Source organism: Abrus precatorius, unplaced genomic scaffold (assembly GCF_003935025.1).
Source record: "Abrus precatorius isolate BTA unplaced genomic scaffold, Abrus_2018 Scaffold9, whole genome shotgun sequence".
Lineage (NCBI taxonomy): Eukaryota > Viridiplantae > Streptophyta > Magnoliopsida > Fabales > Fabaceae > Abrus > Abrus precatorius.
Genome location: NW_020874439.1, coordinates 28,990,339 through 29,007,448, shown reverse-complemented (window position 1 = coordinate 29,007,448; position 17,110 = coordinate 28,990,339). Strand labels below are relative to the sequence as shown.

Here is a 17,110-nt window from a genome sequence, read left to right as displayed (position 1 = left end):
ATACTAAATTATATTTTTATTATAAAATAAAATAATTGTACATTACACAACTACTAAGTTAGTATATAATTTTTTTTCTCAGTTTCATGTTACTAAATTTGTTATATAATAATAATAATATTATTATTATTATTAATTAAAAATATAAAATTTAATATTATTTACATTTAAATTTTATGATATTTGATTATTTTTATTAAAAAATTAATTAATTTACACACGTATGCCAGTTACATTACCAAGATTAATTTTCTTAATTTTGAATTACATATTTGCGTCACTTTCACTTCTGCAGTGGTATGCTATGTTATATACTTTGACTGAGAACTTGGAAGAGAGAAATAGAGCACAAAAACAACCGCAGAAACTTGAAAGGAATAAAAATGGCCACCTTAGACGAACGCCCTTCTGCGAAAAGGTGGCTTCCTCTTGAAGCTAACCCTGACGTCATGAACCAGGTTTTCTCTCTTCCTTATGTTTCATGGAGCTAAATCTTTCAAAGATTTGGAATAGTATATTATTGAACACATAGTTACTCATATAACAAATTATGCAAACCAATCTCTCTCTCTTTCATTTTTTATTTTACATTTTTTTTATTTGGTTTTCGGTGAATCGTAGTTCCTTTGGGGTCTTGGCCTTCCAGAGGATGAGGCTGAGTGCTATGATGTTTATGGCTTAGATGAAGAGCTTTTGGAAATGGTTCCTAAGCCAGTTCTTGCCGTCCTTTTTCTTTATCCCATTACCGCTAAGGTTAGTTTCCACGCCCACTAACATTTGGGGTCTTTTTTATTTTTATTTTTACTGTCATATCATATTTATCTGTTACTTCTCTAATCAGACAGAAGAAGAGAGGTTGCAACAGGACGGTGAAAAAAAGGTTTGTGGATATATCTAATTATCTAATCTTTTCATCAAATTTTGAGGATTCGTTTTCCTTGTTTCAAAGAATTGTGCATTCTGTTTGACTGTATTGTGTTGTTGGATTGGTTTACAAGCTTTGTTGATTACTTTATTCAACAATATCTGATCGATTTGAAATTTAGGTAGCATATATTGTATAGTTAATTGTTTAGCTACATGCCTTGATTTATTTTTGTTCTGGCGTAGGAATGTAGCAGTAGAGTGTATTATATGAAGCAAACCGTGGGTAATGCTTGTGGTACAATCGGGCTTCTTCATGCACTTGGGAACATAACTTCTGAAGTCAAGCTTAGTAAGTTTTTAAAATTCACATAGATTCAGTTATGTTTTTTATTGCATTAACCATTAAATCTTATTCAGTTTGTGTTACTTTTGTGGTTACCAGTTGAGGGGTCATTCTTCGATAAGTTCTTTAAATCTACTGCAAACTTGGATCCGTTCCAGGTTTTTCTTCCTACATGAACCTCCTTTTCTTTCTTTCTTATATTTCATAAATGCAAGCAACTGACAATATTGGTCAGTTAAATATAATGTTCATTTGGTATTTTCTAACTATGTTGTATCTTGCAGCGGGCTGTATTTCTTGAGAATGACAGAGAGATGGAAGTTGCTCATTCAGTAGCAGCCACTGCTGGTGATACAACGGTACTTTTTAACTTTATTGATTAAATTTAAAGCAACAGGAAATTGAGGGAGGGGGGGAGGGAGGGCGTTATGTTGTGATGTATTAGTGATATTGTTCTAGTGATGAAAGGTTCAGTTTGGCGTTGGCCTTCTTATCTTTAAAATATATTCAATAATATTGGAAAAAATTGCTTTTAATATTAGTTGTTTGTTGACTTGTTATCATTAATAATCCTTGGAAATGATAAACTGATACTTGAGCTGGGAGTTTCATATCATAGTTTTTATTTCTAGATTCTTTTATCATAAGTTATCCTGGGAATTTAGAAGTGGCCTTTTGGACTAAAGATTTGAACCGATGTTCAAATTTAAGTTGGGTAACTGAGTTTGTACTAAGATGGTTCTTTGTAAACTTGTCACATCCCATACAAATAACCATTTATCTTCATTTGAGATAGAAAATTATAAGTAGATACTGCTTCCTACTTGAATTTGTATGACTTAAACATGAGGACATACTCTTACAAGCCAAAGGGGACTAAGAAGTTTCTTTTTAAAATAGAAGTAGCTGCTATTCTGAAATTTCAAAATGATTTGCTTATGCTGGTAGTAGTATGGTCAACTCAGCATAAAATGTATGTAGCCTCTTGCTTACAGGCCCAGTACTTGGACCAATGTTTGGTGACTAGCTTTAGTGATTTTGGTGTAAGTAAAGAAGCTAAAATGCTAAATTTTTGTGGCAATGTGTAATCTATGCTTCTATTGATGCATTTGGTTAGGGTACAGCATAATCATTGTATTTTAAGGAGGTTTCATTGATTTAGTAGCTTAATTGGGATACAATTAGGCTGTTGGTTTCTATTAGGTGTGAAGAACATGGTCTTTTTAACAGGGTTTTCGGAACAGATATACAGAGGGATTGGGTAGCTTTGTAACTTTGGTGTTCTCTTTTTTTCTTTGTTTTATTTTTCATGATGGAGGATACCTTATCCCCCAAACTTTTCATTGTAACATTCTTCTCTTCATCTTAATGATATTTGTGATGGCTCAACAATAAGGTTGTTGCCTTATGATTTGGAAGTTGCAAATTCAAATCCTAGAAATGGTCTCTCCACTTAGGAGGCCAGGCTACGCACATCTACCCTCCCTAGCCCCATTAGGAGGGAACCTCAGGAACTGAGTAGCATTTCATTTTTGTTATAATGAATTTCTTCTTTTGTACAAGAAAAAGCAAGAGAAAAGTTATCTAGGTCAAAAGGATATAATCACAATGCTATGTCAAGGATAAAAAATAATTTTTATTTTGAATATATGAACAAATACTTAAATCATATTGCCATAAAGTTTTTTTTTTTTTTTTTGGTGTGTGGATGGCGCAAAATGAATGAAAATACCTGATCTCCTTTCCCAACTCTGTGTAGCCAGAGTATACAGTGCTTAACACTAGTAGTACATTTGTTGAAAGATTTTGCAGTTGTATGCGGCATATGATCAACGAAAAGTTCTCACAAGTTAAAAGCATCTGGGAGGGGGTCATAGTTTAGACTTAAGAATATATTTTTTGTAGAATAGTTCATAAATGTTTTTAGCATCCATATCAGAAGTAACTAAGATCTCTGTTACCAGCTGAATGAGTTTTATATAAGCAGTAGTATTTTAGGGAGAGCAAATCTGGTAAAAGTGGGAACGCTATCATCTAACATATGTGGAAAGTTATTTTTCATAATGTGAACTGAAAAATTATCAGCTTTCCTCTCTCTTTCTCTCTCTCTCTCTCTATATATATATATATATATATTACAAACACACACATAGATAGGTGGGTTCAACAAGCTAAAAATGTAAATTACTGAGATTTTAGGAGATGTAACTGTCAAAAGTGTTTTCATATCAAATGTTGTTACACTGAGACAACAAACAAAATTGCTTATTTCAAATAATTTCCTTTCTTGTCTGACTTTTTTTTTCCCTAAACTATTTGTAATGCAGGCATCAGAAAATGTGGACACCCATTTCATCTGCTTTACTTGTGTTGATGGTAATTTCTTTATATAACTGATTAGTATTTTCTCGTGTCGTATTTGTAAAAAGAGAAAAATAATATACCCAGATACAATGGTAACAAAACAAAAAAATAGTAACAACCTAGATCATTTAGAAGAGATTATAGAGAAATTATAAAAATGGTTTATGATTTGCGTAAGTTCTTTTTAAGTTATTTCAATAAGCATCTTAGTCTAACTAATCAAAATAAGTCCTTTTTCAGTTTATTCCATTAAGTTTCATGGTCAAATTTATAGTAGAAGACTATATGTAATTGGAGTTTATTTAATAAATTAAGCTGTGTACCTTAGGACACCCTAAATCGTAAGAGCCAGCAGCATAAAGCCTATAACTAAACTATCTGGTATCTTTTACATGTCTGGATCAATTTATTGTTCTCCCATTTGCATGCCTACATTTTATCTGATTAAATTCTCTGCAATCATAATATGCAGGTGAACTGTATGAGCTTGATGGAAGAAAGTTGGGACCGATACCTCAAGGTCCATCCTCCCCAAGTACTTTGTTGAGGGTAAATATCTTTTAATGTTAAGGGTATAATGTTCCTTAATGACTTGTATTTAGCAAAAAGATTTGATTTGGTTAACAACTGCAAGTAGTACTGTTATCACTTTTGAATTTAAATGATGAATGAAGGCCACAATTCTATTGGAAAGTAGCTTTGGCATTTAAACTGGATTGAAGCATCCATCTTTTAGGAGAAATTTTATCGATAGATAGTGCTTTTTGTAATGTTAGTGAACAAAAGGCTTTAGAAAGACATTCTCCTTATTGCGTTGAAAGAGTAAGGAAATTACTCCTAACCTGCAGTAGCTTGCAATCAGGATAGAGATTATGGTACAACCTTTACTGCTCCTAGCATTAAGTGATACCTCCCATGACCAAGATTCTTTCCACACTCTCCTCAACCATGTGAATAGATATTTAATCATTTCCATTGTGCCAAATAAGAATTTCAAACCTGGGTCTTCATCATGCTTTGGTGATTATGTCTGCCTCGTGGTGTCCTGTTGGAATATAGAAGATATTTAAAACTCCTGAAACAATTTTATCTTTGATAAAATTCCTATCAATTTTTACATGTTTCATTTGATCATGCTGGACAGGGTTGTGAAATGCTTGTTACTGATTTGTTGTTGCTTCCTAGGACCTCTAGAGAATTTAATGTCTTGTGGAGTCTCTCAATCCACGTTAATTCACACTTGCCAGTGCTATTGCCATGAACTCAGCTTCCATGCTCTCCTTGTAACAACTGATTGTATTTTGCTTCTTCATGTAACAAGGTTTCCCCACACGCAATAGCAAGATGCAGACCTACTAACTTTAGTTGACCTAGAGTCCCTTGTCTTGTTTTTCGTTAATAGAATTCCTTTGTGAAGTTCCCTTGAGATTAGAGATGTCAAAGTGAGCATTGACCCATAGACTAACTTATTATACTTACACTAAAGGCAATATCAGGCCTTGTAACTATCAAATGTTTCAATTTCCCAAACAACCTTTGGAGCTATCCCTAGTTTACTAGACCTTCATCCTTGCTGGATTTTTGCTTCCAATTTCTCTCTAAATGAGTATTCGCTGGCTTGCATCCAGTCTTTCTAGTCTTCAACAAGTCAAGGACATATTTCTCCTTGAGCCTAGCGAGCAGCTGATATGGGTACAAAGATTTAGTGGTTTTGATGGTAATCTGCTGTGAGGTGGTGCTGCGGTAAGGGCAGCTCCTCCAGAATATGTATTTGGAACATTTTTCGTCATCAAGGAATGGAAAACCTTTGAAAGGTGTTCATGCTTACATTTTGCAACCATATTTTGTTGAGGTGTGTAGATGCAAGAGCTTTGGTGAAGAATCCATGATCAAAGAGATAATTGGTATGATTATTGGTGAATTATTCTCTCATACTGTTACTACAAGAAAATTGAATTTGGGATTGATAAACGGTAGAAATTGTTTTAACACTATGGACTATGCTTGAGCCCTATTTGGGTGTATTTATGGATAAGTTGTCCTAAGAGAAGAAAAACAATATAAAAAAACAATAAAACTCTTCTTATAAAAAAACCATACTTTTCTATTTTTTCTTCTCTTATAAAGATTTATCCACGAGCTTACCCGAACAGAGCCATGGTCTAATCATGATCTAATGCAATTACTATTAGATCTACATCAATTGACTGACTAACTACTGAAGTTATAGTGCAACAAGTAGTCAACGATTTGTTTAGTAGAAAATCCAGTGTTTCGTGCCATGACCAACCATGGAGAGGTGCCTAACTATTAGCTTGTGGACTTGGTTACTGCCACCTATTTATACCCGCATACACCATTATAAATATAGGATTTTAGTGTTGTATATATGTGATGTGTGTGTGGCATTTTCAACCGCTGAAGTTACTTGGTTTGCTATCCTTCTTACATGTATCTTTCATTACTCTGTTATTTTTAATTACTACTGTATATCTAAATTTACAACAGGATGCAGCTAAAGTCATCCAGAGCATGATCCAGAAAAATCCTGATTCCCACAACTTCAATGTCATTGCAATATCAAAGAATTCCAGGGATGGACATTAAGGCAGCCAATTTGGGGTCTTGTGGAAGCAATTCTTGAAGTTACTTGTAGTATAATCCCCAGTCATCCATGCAGCTTTTTATTCACTTTCCATGTATTTATGCTCTGATTTATTATTATTATTATTTTCATTCAAGGATGTATCAATCTGAGCATCGTTCGCTAAGCACTGATGCAGTGCGAGTAAATTTTATGAATATTACGAATGGACTAATTGAACTCCCAAAACCATAACGCAAAACATAGTTTAATTAAGTATTTGTTTGATACCTTTTTAGCTCATAAGAATTTATGGTATAAATTAATTATAGAATTTATAATAATAAGGTAAAAAAAAGTTTAATAAATAATATTAAGAAGTTTATTGAAATAAATTAAAAAGAATTTGCAAGAATTATAAATTATTTTTACAAGTTCTTTATATTTTTATAAATGCTTGATTTTTACTGTTTCTCAATATAGAATAACATTTATTTTAATATGTATTTTAAAGTATATAATAATATTTTTTCTTTTAATGTCAAGGGCAAATTTCAAAAAGGGTTAGACTTTTCCTGGTAGTTGGATTCTAAACCCTACTGGGACTAGCTCATTGAAGAAGTTACGGGAAGGATGAAGATGATAGTCTTGTGGGCTTCATTTTCAGTTTTTTTTTTGTCAAATGTAGGCCTAATTTGATGTTGGTCTTTTTTTTTGGTCCACCAATTTCGTCATGGTCTTGAATACACCAGATTGCTATCATAGCCCACTTCAAGAACTTGGCCAATCTAAAGTCATTTTGGCGGTGAAATGTTCATCGATGACTCAGTGCATTTTGAGGCATTAACATCATACTCGTATAAGTCAACCAGCACTCTTTCATTACCCAATATTCCAAATGGGTTTTACTATGTCCAAACAGGAAGTCTCAAAGAGTACTACTCTTCCAATGCACCCACACTTTCTCTTTGTGACAATTTTAAGGGCTGTTTGATGAATAGGATAAAAGTAAGATAGCATAAAAGCAAGATAGATTTTTATTTTATTTTACTATTAATGCATATTAGAATAACAAATTAGATATAGTATGCAATTATATACTGTCTATCTAACCTAAACAATAGGAAGAGTCTACGGCAAGTTTCATGAGTAATCTATATAAAATCGTGTTCGCTTGTAAAAATAGATCTTCTAGTGTTACTTATAAGACCTTCATTTGTGAAGAATAAGAAGATTAATTGTATCAAAATTAAATTAGGGTCTAAGGTCACTGTTCAACTTATCAACTCATTCAGGACTAATAGCTATCCTTTGATAAGAGAAATTAATCTATAGTTGAAAACTTAATGTAGATTTATTAGCATTGCTCATGTTTTTAGAGAAATCAAAAGAGTGCAAAATAGCTGGCCATATAGCTTGCAATGGATTCATATGAAGTATAATGTAAGACCTAGATCTTCCTCGGCTGATATCATTTATTATTTTTTTTTCAGGCCTTCGTGCCCCATTTATCAATTTTTTAAAATCTTCTCTTGCTAAATAACAAGATATAATCATGTTACAAAAAAAAGGCACATTTTATCAAATAAAACTCAGTATAATTAGCTATAAGTTTCACTAATTATATTTAATAAAAATTTGCTTTTCATTTTACATTTTGATCATATTTTATTATTCAACAATAAGAGAATATCAAAATTCTTTAAAAAATTCCATAACAACTATGTGTCCCTTGTTTTTATAAACCCCGTACAAACCAAAACTTTATTTCACAAATCAGACTTAGTTTATTTATCAACATAAAAATTTATGAAAGATTCATCACGAGTGCCTCACTTACTTGGTTGAGTCATTTGTTTACTAGAAGATTCAACATTCCTATGGAATATCCCTTTCCATTTCTTTTTTCCCCTTCTAATTTTAAGTTTCTTAGTTCTTACCAAGAGTGAGCTTTGTTATATTTTCTAATTTAACTTTCTAATAATATTTTTTACATATTTTATAAAATAAGTATTAAATAAAACAGTATATGTATTTATTATCTTAAAAATATAAAACATATTTAATGTATATGTTTTTTATTTAGTAATTTAGAAAATTAATATAGACATAAAAAATAAGAAGATTGTAAATTATGCAATGAAAATATATTAGACATCATTCTGATGTTGAGATCTTCAATGAATTTTATTTTGCTTTTTTTTTTTTTTGGGTCAGAAATCCCATGAACTTTGATGAAGGGTTTTCTTTCTGGTCCAAAAGTCTAGATAAAGTCAACTGTCTAATATCAAATTGTGTACAAAAATAAAAAAGAAGAGAGCGACCCACCTGATTAGTGGTCCATAGAGCATTGTATCAGATTAGCAATTTATATGAGTTGATGTTTATCAAGCAAAGGGAAAATTTATTTTGTTTGGGTCTTTGTTCTAATAGTAACTACAAATATTGGACATATTACGACTCATTTGTTCTTTTCGAACCGTTCTTCTCCACAGTAACAAAATTCATTGATAACGCAATAGTCATATCCTAAAGTAACAAAAACATGCGCTTAGTATTGGGACGTGGTTGGTTTGATTTTTGACCAAATCCTTAAAACCAAATATATGAACTAGATTTGAGAACTGCTAAATAGTACGAAAGGTGATTACACAATTTTTATACGAATCTACATGTATTTTTTTTTATTGGACAAATATTAAATTATAAAATAAATTCTTTGGCAGAAACCATATTTGATTGCTTTGTAAACTGTTTTTTAGCAAAATTTATTTTGAAATTAGTTTAAGATTGGTTTTAAAAATTAATTTTGTAAAAATAAAATAAATTTCAAACCTTTTTTAAACATTTGGTTTAAAATCAATCTTTTTTTTTTTTTAAATCACAGGTATCCCTATGATGGATTTAGGAAACCTCAAACTTTAAGACTACAGATTAAGCTAGAAAAATTTTCACCTATTTTCAATTTAGAATTCGGCTTACATTATTTTAATTATTTTTTCAATTTGGTTTAACTGTGATTATGTTTTAATTGTTTTTTTTTTTTTGCACAGTTGCCTCTACACCACAAGTTTAAAGTTAAAGGCCCAATTATTTATATGCAGGTCTATTATCTGTATGGACTAATTCACTTAACTGTTTCTTAGATCTGCAACTTGGATCAGACCCATCTATATATCTAATTTTCCTGTGATGTACACTGTTCAGGTAGCAACAGCTCGCGCAAACACTGAATGCACTTGGAGAAAGCTTAGAGTTAAAAGGCTATAGTTTTGTATGAGTTAAGTTCATAGTAGTACTGTATAGAATCCATTTGAATATAGGTCGTTCTCACTTGCTATATTCATATAGTTTCGTTTTGGATTTTTACACTGAAAGTATCTTTCAAATGTCAATCATAAGTCATTTCCTTTCGAGATGGAGAGATTATCAAAATCAATACAACCTCTTCCAACAAAACCCTTTTTCATATTTATCATTAAGATACTATATTCATATATTCCTAGTAGTCTTAGGAAGGTTCCTGTAACCTTTGCTAAATATCTTAAACAGAATTGTTACTGTCCCTAAATCAAAGCTATGACGAGGTTTTGCCCACTAGTTCCTCCCAAAACTACCATATATAGTTGTGATTTTTAGCCCTTATCACTAATGCGCCATAATATGCCATACATGTTGTTCAAATCTTAATATATGCCCAATTAGGCAAGGATAAAGAGCTATAGGGACATCTTTACTATTCTACTCTTTGGTTTCGGTTAGTAGTTGTTAGGACATCCTTAATCCAGTTAACTTTTTTATTTTTATTTTTTACAACCACATATTCCTTTTTAAAAAGCATATTAATGTATTTGTACATATTGAAAACTTAAAGTTTAAAATAATATAATTTTAATAATTAAATATAAATTAATTAACAACATTAGAATAATGTCTTCCATCCTCCCCTCAATATATATAACAACAGTGAATAACTATAAATGTGCATCTTGTTGACATTTTTTTCTGCAACTTCAAGTATCATTAACTATTAATTTTGAACTTGTATTATTTTGTTTGGTATTTTAGGGTGTGGAATGTGCTTTTTAACACTTTTACTATTGAATTTGAATTTTTATCAAATATTTATTTCATCTTCTAAACTCAAAATTTGATAATATATATTTAAAATTAAATTTCAAGAATTGCAATGAGAGGGAATAAGATGTCTAAAAGACTTATTTGCATTAAAATAAATTAAAATGCATTACATGCTATTCCTTTAGTAGATGTACATATATTTCAAAATAATCTACAGGGAAACTATAATTTAAATATCTCTCAAAGGAACTTAAAAAATGTATTTTGCTGTAATTTTTATGACTAAATAAAAAATTTAGTATTAAGTTTATTGAGTAACGAACTAAATAGTAATGTTATGAATATGAAACTAATTAAATCAGTAATATTATTGATAGGGGAACGATTTAAGTTAGTTACAATATCTAATAAATAAATAAATAATATTTAATATGCTCCCATCATTTTTTTTTTATAAAATCTTGGTTGAGATTTTTCTTAGTTTTTAATATAAGACTTTTTGCAAAATTTGGAACCTAGTAAACATAACATAACATCGTATCATCATCAAAATGCATTTACAACAGTCGTCTATTTGTTTTATATTAAATTCAGCGATACGTTAACATAACATTAAATTATAAAATACATACAACACGTCTAAAAGTTAACTTTGAGGAAGAAATTAGTATAGTTTATGCGTTGCACGAGTCAACCAAGAAATACTTGACAATTGATGGACGTCTTCTTTATACAATATGCCATAAACACTGTGGTAAGGAAGAAACTATTTTATAGTCTAAGATTATTGTATGTTTGTAATCTTGACTAACCACCAAACAACACATTATATAACTTTTTAATTTATAAAAAATATTAAAAACAGTTGTATATTATTTGGTGATTGACTGAAACAATACTCGTAATCACGTTAGATCATATAATAAATTCTCCTAACAATGAGAAGTAGTTGCTTGGGTGCTTGATTCCCCAAATATTGGCTGAGTCTGAGTCTAAACTGTTATATCCAAATTGTCACATGTCCGGGTCGGATAGATCCAATTCCAAATTTGCTGCTTTAGGCTTAATTGGACCCGAATATGAGTCCAAATTAGTCTAATTTGAAAGTGATTGATTTCACCAATTTCGTGCCTGAGGAGGCGTTTATATCAATTTCTTAATACTTCAAAGCTACTCTCTTGGGGGACTCTCTCTGTGTGTGTGTACATGTTTATATACTGCGTTCAAAATATTGAAAAAGCTCAAAAGAATATCGTTTTTTCTACCTTTCTCTCTTATTGCTTTTAAGTAAAGAAAAATAAATGTTCATTTGCGATCAAGAATCGTTGAAAATTCATAGGGGAAAGAAAAGTCAGGTCAAAGTTTGAAAGTCAAAGGTTGAGGATAAGCTGCGACAAACCTGCAAGGCCTTACATACTGTTGTCGTAAGAACCCACGTGCGATGTTTTTTTTGGCGGTTGAGGTTAACCTCATCACCATTGGAGAATTCTCATAAAATGTAACTTATCCTTCTAAAACTGTTCAATCGGAAAAGTCGCTTATCAGTGTCCTAATAAATTAATAATAAAAAATAGAATTTGTGATTGAATATATTTATTTATCTTTGCTAATTTCTTACTCTTTCATTTATGCCTAAATAAATGTGCTAACGTTGGCGAGACCTAAGAACACTTGTTTGCCTTGAACTTCCAACACCCTCAATTATTTGTTTCTATGACGCCAATTGAAAGAAAGGAAGAGTTGCTTTACTTCAATGTAACGTTTTCTGGAAAGTGAAAATTGCATTTGCAGTGGGTTAAATTTAAAATAAACAAACTAATTTGAACGCTGTTTAGCTTCTCAAACGAGGAAATATTAGGCTTAACAATGTAATGTGATGTTTGTTTAGGTAAAATATTTAATTAAATAGTTTTTATAATTTATAATATTAATTAAATTACGAAATTTATTAAATAAATTTAGTAATACTTTGATAGATTGTATTGAAAATATTAAAATAAGATAAAAATATTCATTAAAATTATTAACTATCTTCTTGAGATTTTCAAATCCTCTTTCAACGCATTAATATACAGTTGAAGAAGCGTGACTCTAATTTCACTCGTTACTAAACACATAGTACATGTTAGTTAATTAAGGATTTTTTTTATAAATGAATTATAATAAACAATATTTATAATATCATATGTATTTTTTTTATTAATAATATGGTTATATATACACATATAATTATTGAAATATATCATATAATTAATTATTCATGACATAAATTACTAGTTCTTTTACGAAATTTATTTAAAATTTTGTATTATTTTAATGATCTTTTAATTATGCCAATACTCTAGTTATTAATATAGTCAATGAAATTTATAAAAGAATGAGTATGGCCTCTTCTCTTCATATTCATATTGAAATAACTTATCCTTCTTAATTGTTAATATTTTTGCACCATCAAGTTATAGCTAAATTTATGTATCAAAGAATTTATTTCATTCACAGACGTTGTCTCACTATACATAAAATAAGAATGTATTAGAATTTAACATATAATTTTATTAAAATAATCTTAAAATTATATTAATAAGAAATTATATCATTATTTTCTTATTATATTAAAGTATATCTTATGAATAATATATAATATAAAAAAGAAGAATATTTATAATATATATTTAAATTAAAATTAACTCATTATAGTTTATTTAGAATAACAATTAAACATAATAATCAAGTGATAAATTAGTATACTCATTTACCAATTCTTTTTCTGAATTATCTTATTATGCATTTGGTTTGTTCATTTTAAACAACGTTTTATAAAGTAGTTTTTTAGTGATAATTGATGATGATTAATTTTTATATACATTTCACTATATATTTCAGAAGTTAGTTTTTTAATATTTAACTATCATTTGGTAATAATAAATGCATCCATTCAATAAATTTAATAGTTACATTAATTTCAATGATTAACATTTAATATTATTTTGTATTCATTTTAATTACACGTATATGGGTTATTATTAGTGTAAACACATTATATTCAATTGTATTAATATAAAAGATACTACTACATTGAGTCCAAATTTAACTCGTCTTCTATTTTTTCCTGCATATACTTGATTGAATTGAATTTGTTAAATTATATGAGAGAATAAGCCAGAACACTGCTTGGACTTCTTTCCAAAGCCAAATAAAGCGCACCTAACATTTTTATCTCAAACCACAACAATTTTACTCAGTAATTTAATCATATTAATTAAAGGTTTATTTCACATATGTTCACTTGTTTGCTTAATTACTCTCATCTTCTTTTTCTTCATTCTGACCAGACAATTACCACATATGAACAAGAAAATCTATCTTATAAATTCGGTAATTTTTATTCAAAATCATTTAATCAGTCAATACAAGTGTTTATCGTTTTCTATAAGGAAAATAACATTTATCATATCTCATCATTCACAGATTATTAATTATTTTTATTTTATAAATTAATATTTCCTTGAATTGATCACAAGCTTTAATTATTTTTTCATCGACTATATTAAAATATTTTCCCTTAAATCTTAACATACTCACTAATTAACAGGAATTGATTTAAGTAGTAGATATTTGATTCTCCCTAAATAAAATTTTGAATTTAAATTTTATATATGAAAAAAATGATGGAAAAAATAATTTCATCATATTATAGATGTTTTCAACTTGAACATTATTGTGCCTATGATTAAACAAAAAAAAATAAAATCGAAACTAGTATTTTTAAATTGTTTTTTAAAATCTATTATTTTTATCCTAAATTTAAACTACTTAGCTTTTACATATTTAATTTATGCATAATCACTAAAAAAGTATTATTTATCAACAAACAAACTTGTTAAATATTGAAATAAATTTTATTAGTATAGTTTTTGTTTAATAAAAAATAATTTGTCAGGATAAACTTTAAAAATTTATATTATCAATATAATATACAATACTAACAAATGATTTTATTTGTGAAAATATTAATATATGCTATTAATATATCCAGTGTTAGTGTAATACATAATATATGTTAGTATAATTTTTTAAAGTTTATACTAACATTTTTTAAAACAAAAACTATATTAATAAATACTATTTTAATATTTGATCATTTTTATTTGTAAGTAAATGACAATTTTGTAAGTAACTTTTTACAATATTTTATAATATTATTTTAATTTGTATTTATTTAAAATTTAAAAATATCTTCCAATGCGCGAGATACTTATTGGTTTTTTTTTTTCGAAACGGTCTTATCAACCAATTGATAAGTGTTTATCGTTTTTTAAAATCAAAACATTTATCGCAACCATGATGGCCATGACAGTGGTGTGGGACACCATGTTTCCATTAAAAGACGAAACAAAAACGTTATTTATTTGTTTTATTCATAATGCAGAAATAAACGATAAATTATTAAGAAAAATGTGAACTATATGGTCACACGTGTTTTGAAAATATTTAAATAATTTATTGTATTGTAACTGAATAATCTGAATTATTATAAGAATCTTAACTTTAAAAAATAATGTTTACTACTATGTTTTGTTTTGTTATTCCGGGGTTCTCCACTAGATGAATAACGTGATACCTAAACGTCTAATAATAACGTAAAAATAGTGTCATAATAAATAATTTAAAATTAATATAACTAGGGACTCAATTTTTCTTGCATAGAGAAAAAGGCCCATGACATTATTTGCTCTTCAACGTGTGAATGCAAGGCTGCATATGCCGAATTGCCCCCCATGTCTTCTCGAAAACATATAATGAACGATTATGAAGTTAAGCAAACAATTTGTTTAGTGAGTTGCCTTAAATCAACTTGTGGTGCACTAGCTGTGTTAAAAGATATGATGAAAACATATGTATGCCTTAAAAAATATTAATATTAATTTTTAAAAATAAATTTAAGTAACTAATAATAATGATTTTTTATTAAAAAGTATTTATCACTTTTACAATTTTATATAATAAAATATTTAAGTTTATATCTAAAAATTAAAGTTAATAAAATTTATATACTTTCACAAGTAGTGAGCATTAGTTTTTAACATGCTAGTTATAGCTACAACCCATTCTCACATTCAGTGCGTTTGTCTTGTGCTTTAGTATATTTAATCACTGGTGTCAATATTTTTATTTTGATGTGTTTGATTTCCAATTAGCGATTCATACTTTACAGAATGACAATTGCCAACAATCAATCATAGATTAATCAAAGTTAAGGTCTTGTCTGATTTATCAGAATTAACACATTATTAATGTTGAACAAACAAATAACAAATTTGGTATTCACAATGCTAAAATACACAACCTCACCTTCCCTCGTTATCTTCTAAATTTCATCATTTGTTTGTTATTTTCCACTCTCACCCCCATTTTTTCTTCTGGAGGGGTCACCATCATCTCTACTAAAATTTTCTCTTTCATCTTCCACTTTTATTCTTGCTTCCAAAATTGGCTTGGATGGTAGGTAAGTGCCACACACGCATCTCTCAGATAATTACAAAGTGTATTTAATAAACACAACAGTATTGGTTCCCCTAAAATTTCTCAAGTACAGAACCACATTGGCTCTTGTCTTTGCACTATGCATCAACTAACCAATAACTGTTCGCCACGTGTACACTCCGCCACTTGACTTCCCACTTGCCCCTGACCCGTCACCCCCACTTTCTTCCTCTTCGCCGACGACCCACTCTCCGACGAAGACGAACGCTCCGGCGAAGACCGTTTCGACGTAACCCTAACCGGGTCGGGTTCGCCGGAGTTAACCCGAAGCGGAAAATTCAGCAACGCCCTCGACCCTCGCATCCGGTACGCGGCACGATCGTAAGCCAACGCAGCATCCTCAGCGGTCTCAAACGTTCCAAGCCAAACCCTAGCACCGTTCTTCGCCGGGTCCCGAATTTCCGCCGCGAACTTCCCCCACGGCCGTTGCCGCACGCCGCGGTAGTGCTTCCCCTTCGCTGGAGAAACCTTCTTCTCCGGCAAAATCACGGGCACAACCGCTGGGGGACTGTTCGCCGGCGGCATCACATCAGGCTCGGATTTAACCGCAATCTCGGCAGGAAAATCCGACGAAATGCTTTCGGGTGACCGGGCATCGAGAGATGGGACCCAGCCAACGTTAACGGCGTCACGGAGCACGCCGTAGAGCACCATGTCTTCGGAATCGTCCTCTTTTAGCGGAAGTTCGCCCCAATTATCACTCAAACACGAGTACAAGCTGCTGAAACTGGAGCTCCGAGAGTAGACACGGGCGTTACCGGAAACACTCGTCGGGGCTCCGAATATGGATTCGGACTCGCCCAGCAAGTGGCGGCGAATAGAATCCAAAAGGGCCAAATCTGATTCGTAGGTACTTTGCCCGTACATCTCCGGTTAGCGGTTTTAGTATTGCGAAAGAGAGTGAGTGAATTGGAATGGGAACGAGGGGATGTGGGGATGTGGGGATGTGGTTTTTTTTTTTAAAAGAAGGTATTGAATTGAATATTCGAACTCAAAGGGTTAAATGGAAGTGGGAATTTATAGGGGCTTTAGGTTCATGCACTTGGGGTTGGATTTATCTCTTGAATTCTGTGTTTTGTTATTTTAATTTATTTGTGGATGGTGAGACTTATTTTATATTGCTTTTTTGCATCGTGTTGGGGTCGTCGAGTTAGCTTCGGTGAAGTTTCGCATGTGTAAAGTGTAAACGGCAAGGGTGTGGAAGGGGATTTTTGTCACGTGCTTATTTTGTGTCCCTTTTCTTTTCTTTGTTTATGAGTTTCTGTCCATTTTCGCTGATGAAAATTGCACATTTGTGACGTCATTTGTCTTACCATTGCAGACAACTT

The 17,110-nt window shown here is 30.6% G+C and overlaps 2 protein-coding genes across 4 annotated transcripts; one reads left to right on the top strand and one right to left on the bottom strand.

Annotated features, from left to right (window-relative positions):
• Positions 1-328: 328 nt before the first annotated feature.
• Positions 329-6,410, top strand: LOC113849213 (ubiquitin carboxyl-terminal hydrolase 3-like). Of its 3 annotated transcripts, none has more exons than XM_027478951.1 (9): positions 329-458; positions 622-753; positions 838-880; positions 1,111-1,216; positions 1,310-1,368; positions 1,495-1,569; positions 3,538-3,586; positions 4,047-4,123; positions 6,083-6,410. In XM_027478951.1, exons 2-9 carry the CDS (start codon positions 683-685, stop codon positions 6,179-6,181), a joined length of 579 nt encoding a protein of 192 aa, XP_027334752.1. In that variant the 5' UTR covers positions 329-458; positions 622-682; the 3' UTR covers positions 6,182-6,410. The 3 variants fall into 3 exon arrangements, with proteins under 3 accessions (XP_027334752.1, XP_027334750.1, XP_027334751.1); XM_027478949.1 differs by having other exon boundaries at positions 335-458; positions 842-880; XM_027478950.1 differs by lacking the exon at positions 838-880 and having other exon boundaries at positions 335-458.
• Positions 3,299-16,765, bottom strand: LOC113849212 (ethylene-responsive transcription factor 1A-like). The gene is made up of 2 exons (XM_027478948.1): positions 15,684-16,765; positions 3,299-3,310 (listed from the first exon to the last, which is right to left on the bottom strand). The coding sequence occupies exon 1, from the start codon at positions 16,647-16,649 to the stop codon at positions 15,867-15,869; it is 783 nt and encodes a 260-aa protein (XP_027334749.1). The 5' UTR covers positions 16,650-16,765; the 3' UTR covers positions 3,299-3,310; positions 15,684-15,866.
• Positions 16,766-17,110: the final 345 nt, after the last annotated feature.

Bases quoted from the DNA above. Each gene is read 5' to 3' on its own strand.
- LOC113849213 (XM_027478949.1), top strand. From the start codon at position 384: ATGGCCACCTTAGACGAACGCCCTTCTGCGAAAAGGTGGCTTCCTCTT. The intron at 754-841 runs GTTAGTTTCCAC...TTCTCTAATCAG, and splicing joins TTTATCCCATTACCGCTAAG to ACAGAAGAAGAGAGGTTGCA. The intron at 881-1,110 runs GTTTGTGGATAT...GTTCTGGCGTAG, and splicing joins AACAGGACGGTGAAAAAAAG to GAATGTAGCAGTAGAGTGTA.
- LOC113849212 (XM_027478948.1), bottom strand. From the start codon at position 16,649: ATGTACGGGCAAAGTACCTACGAATCAGATTTGGCCCTTTTGGATTCT.